The sequence below is a fragment of the Ornithorhynchus anatinus genome, chromosome 2, assembly GCF_004115215.2.
Source record: "Ornithorhynchus anatinus isolate Pmale09 chromosome 2, mOrnAna1.pri.v4, whole genome shotgun sequence".
NCBI lineage: Eukaryota > Metazoa > Chordata > Mammalia > Monotremata > Ornithorhynchidae > Ornithorhynchus > Ornithorhynchus anatinus.
The window spans coordinates 170,292,641-170,297,362 of record NC_041729.1 but is presented as its reverse complement, the minus strand read 5'-3'; the positions used below and the strand labels follow the sequence as shown (position 1 = coordinate 170,297,362).

General features: G+C 54.1%; 1 gene segment (V, D, J or C); it reads left to right on the top strand.

Annotated features, from left to right (window-relative positions):
* Positions 1 to 1,600: 1,600 nt before the first annotated feature.
* LOC103167152 lies at positions 1,601 to 2,706 on the top strand. The segment is given in 2 exon segments: positions 1,601 to 1,749; positions 1,896 to 2,706. Coding segments are annotated over 2 exon segments (465 nt in total).
* Positions 2,707 to 4,722: the final 2,016 nt, after the last annotated feature.

The window sequence follows — 4,722 nt, the reverse complement described above, 5'->3', positions numbered from 1 at the left end:
CAATAATTAATAATAATAATTAAAGTATTTATTAAGGTCTTACTATGTGCCAGGCACTGTAAGCGCTGGGTGGATCCAAGCAAATCGGGTTGGACACAGCCCCTGTCTCACGTGGGACTCAGTCTCAATCCCCATTTTCCAGATGAGGTCACTGAGGCCCAAGACTTTCTCTAACAGAGAACTCTAACAGAGAACTTTCTCTTCTCGTTAGAGAAGCAGCGTGGCTCGGTGGAAAGAGCACGGGCTTTGGAGTCAGAGGTCATGGGTTCGAATCCCGGCTCGGCCACTTGTCAGCTGTGTGACTTTGGGCAAGTCACTTAACCTCTCGGTGCCTCAGTTACCTCATCTGTAAAATGGGGATTAAAACTGTGAGCCCCACGTGGGACAACCTGATTCCCCTGTGTCTACCCCAGCGCTTAGAACAGTGCTCGGCACATAGTAAGCGTTTAACAAATACCAACATTATTATTATTATTATTACTTTCACAAGGTCTCTCAGCAGACAAGTAGAGGAGCCCGAATTTAGAACTCATGACCTTCTGACTCCCAAGCCCGGGCTCTATCCACTACGCCACACAGCCAATCTCAAGGCAGGAGTTGGGAAACTAGGAGGGGCCAGATACACAGAAGATGTTTTGCGCCACAGTTGAAGAACCTTTTGCATTTGGGTTCCCCAAGTCTTGGACCAGGGAGCAATACCCCATTTTGAGGGTCAGCTGGGGGCTCGCTGAGAAGGGCTGTGTCCAGCGAGGGACAGGATTAGAGTATTTTAGAATCAGGAAATCCTCCAGGACCACTGCAGGGAGGAAGGAAGAGGCTCTTAGGGAGGGGGAAGTTCCACCTCTACAAAGTTATCTGCTTTGGGTAGAGGCAAAACTGAGAACGAGGGTGCTCTAGTGGAAGGAGTCATGGCACCTAGGTTCTAATGAGATGTACATCACCCTGATTCTATTTATTTACCATTGTTTTTATGAGATGTTCTTCCCCTTAACTCTATTTATTGCCATTGTTCTTGTCTGCCTGTCTCCCCCGATTAGGCTGTAAGCCAGTCAAAGGGCAGGGACTGTCTCTATCTGTTGCCGATTTGTACATTCCAAGCTCTTAGTACAGTGCTCCGCACATAGTAAGCACTCAATAAATAAATAAATACTATTGAATGAATACCTGTTCTGCCATTTGCTTGCTGTGTGAACTTGAGACAGTCTCTTAACTTCTCTGTGCCTGTTTTTTTATCTGTAAAATGACAGTGTATCTACCCCAGAAATTAATACAATTCTTGAAAAATGGTATGCATGGTGGTGTGAATTCAGCTTCGTTTAAAAGTTCTTTTGCTGTACTAGGTGGCTGTTGTCAGCAGTGCAGTGAGATACTGGACAACTATGTGGAATGACAGAATAAGTGAGGAATAAGCACATACCCTCATCCCTGTGCTCCCAGGGACTCTGAGAAGTTGAGGGAGGAGCCAGTTCCCTTAAGAACAGGGACATGAACATATAAAACCCCTCAGTGGGATCAGAATTGTGGGGAAAAGGTCACCAGGCTCACTCCCACTGCCATTCCTCTAGGGGCGATGTCAGCAGGCAGGTGCAGTGACATCACACACAGACCAACCTAACCCAGACCACTGAAATTCTAAACTCTGAAATTCTAAGCTTCAGCGTCCCAAGCTGGGAGACACCGAGACCGGCCCTGACCCCGCCATGGGCCCCGGGCCATTGTGGTTGGTGGCCGTTTGTGTCCTGGGAGCAGGTGAGTCCTGGGCACAGACGGGGTGAGTCCTGGGCACAGACGGGAAATCCCTCGGTTGGCCTGTCCGGGACCCAGCTCCAACACTTTCCCTGGCAGCGTCTGGCCCCCGGCCTCTGCCTCCTGCCTTCTCTCTCCTTCCCCCAAAGGCCCTGCAGACGCTGGAATCACCCAGACCCCCAGACACCTGGTCACCGGCCGGCAACAGAACGTGACCCTGCACTGTGAGCAGGACCAGAACCACGATGCCATGTACTGGTACCGGCAGGACCCGGGACAAGGCCCCCAGACGCTCTTCTACTTCTACTATGAGAAACTCCAAGATAATAACACGGTCCCCGAGAGATTCTTTCCTGAGCAGCCAAAAAAATCTGTCCGCCTCACAGTGAGAGTGCTGGCCCCGGAGGACTCGGCTGTGTATCTCTGCGCCAGCAGCAAGGACACAGCGCTGCAGGGCCTGGCCCTCCCCGTGCACAAACAGACCCCTCTCCAAAGCTGCCAGGAGCAGAGACCCCCGCCCCATTTCAAAGGGACTCAGGAACACCCACCCCGATGGAGCCTCTGACCTTGGGGTCCTCTCTCTTTCCCCCTAGCCCAAACCGACCCCTTCCCAAAGCCGCCAGGATGGGGAGGGGCTGCCAGGAGCAAAGACCCCTGCTCCATTCCATAGGGTTTCAGGAACACTCACACTCACACTCACCTTTTCCCACAGCCCACCTCTGCCTCCTCCCCACTGCGCCCCTCGATGCCCTCAGACCCGGCTTTTCCAGCCTCTCCTTTTGTCCGGCGCCTACAGCAGCTCCCACTGAGGTCAGAGACACTTCCCCCTGTTTCCTGCCCCAACGGGCCCGCTGAAGGAGGGGAGGGAGCCCAGAGCGGGGAGCAGGAGGAGGCGGGATACCACAGAATGGAGCTTGCATATGATCTCAAGCTCTTAGAGAAACAGTGTGGCTTAGTGAAAAGAGCACGAGCTTGGGAGTCAGAGGTCATGAGGTCGTGAGTTCTAATCCCGGCTCAACCACTTGTCAGCTGTGTGACTTTGGGCAAGTCACTTCACTTCTCTACCTCAGTTACCTCATCTGTAAAATGGGGATTAGAACTGTGGAACAACCTGATTACCTTGTATTTACCCCAGGACTTAGAATAGTGCTTGGCACATAGTAAGCGCTTAACAGATACCATCATCATCATCATCTCACACACAAACACATACACACACACACACACACACACACATATATATATACAGACACTGACCCACCTCTCCACCTGTCTGACATCTCCAGCAGCCCCATCCTGTTACCCCACACACCGTCCACTGCCTCGCCGGGCACGGACAGCACTGGTCCAGTAGTTACCGTGGGCTGTGGGACTGGTTGGACGTGGCTGGGCTGACATCTGAGGGTGGTCAGGTCTTCTGTCCTCTAATGCCTGAATTTGGCTCCTGTAAGGATCTGGTGCCAGTCAAATTGGACTCACCCGCAACTGCTGGTAGGAGCCCCTCACTCCTCATCACCCCCTCCCTCAGGGAGTCTTGCCTACATAAGGGGTCTGTCACTGACCAGATGGCTCCACCTGGATCACAGCTAATTCCAGGGGAGACATTGGGAAACCAGGAAGATACTTTGAGCCGCCATGAAAAAACTTGGGTCCTGAAGTCTCGGACCCGGGAACGAAACCCCACCCACCAGTAGGCTCTTGCACCAACAGCTGCATTGGGATACTGGGCACCCGTGTGCCAATGGCAAAATAAGAGAGAAACGCCCACATGCTCCCAACCCTGTGCTCCCAGGGTCCCTGAGAAGCTGTGGGAGGAGTCAGTTCCCTTAGAAAGTGGCTAAACACCTAAAACGATGGTCTGCACACAGTAAGTGCTCAATAAATTCGATTGAATGAATATAAATTCCCTCAGTGGGCTCGGAATCATGGGGAGAGGGTATCCGGGCTCACCCCCTACTGCCATTTCCCCAGGGGTAGTGCCAGTAAGCAGGGTCAGTGACATCACAACACAGATCTAACCAACCCAAACTTCTGAAAATCTAAGCTTCAGCGCCTCGAGTTGGGAGATGGTCCAGTCCGGCCCCAACTCAGCCATGGGCCCCAGGCTGGTGTGGTTGGGGACCGTTTGTGTCCTGGGAGCAGGTGAGTCCTGGGCGCCGGCGGGAAATCCCCTGGCTGGGTATCCCCTGGCTGGGTTGTGCGGGGCCCAGCTTAGCCCTTTCCCTGGCAGAGTCTGGTCCCCGGCCTCTGCCTCCTGCCTTCTCTCTCCTTCCTCCGCAGGCTCCGTGGATGCTGGAGTCACCCAGACTCCAGGACACATGGTCACCGGGCAGGGACAGAACGTGACCCTGAGTTGTAATCTGGACACCACTTGTCGACTGGTACCGGCAGCAAGCAGGCCGGGAGCAGCAGTTCCTGATTTACTTCCAGAACTGGCAGTACTAGACAAATGAGGAATGCCCAATGAATGCTTCTCGGCTGAGACCCAGAACTCGCCTTCGAAGCTGTCAGCCCAGCGCGCTGAACCTGGGGACTCAACGTGGTATTTCTGTGCAAGCAGTTCCTCCACAGGGCTGGGGCCCCAGCCCTGCCCCACACACAAACCTCTCGCCTGCACCAAGGGAGCTGAGTGGCGGCAGGGCTCGGGGGGAGGGGGGCCAAGACTCCCGCTATTGTTATGGAGCCTTGGACCGATCCTCCCTCACTCCCCGCCATCCCACCATCCCGTCACCTGCTCTTCCATCCCACTTCCATCTGCTCCTGAACCCTGGCTTTGTCCCACCCTGCAGCAGGAGCTACCATTGGGGAAAGGAGGAAGGGGCGCCCGACCACTGGGTTGAAAGCCAGCTTCACTCAGGATGTCAGGAGAGGGGCTGGGCGCGAAGTTGGAGGGGGTGAGCGGTTAGTGCCAGAGCTTGGTTGGAAGCAGGTGTCAGAAGAGGCTCCCATGCCCACAGCTGATGGTGAAAGCCACTC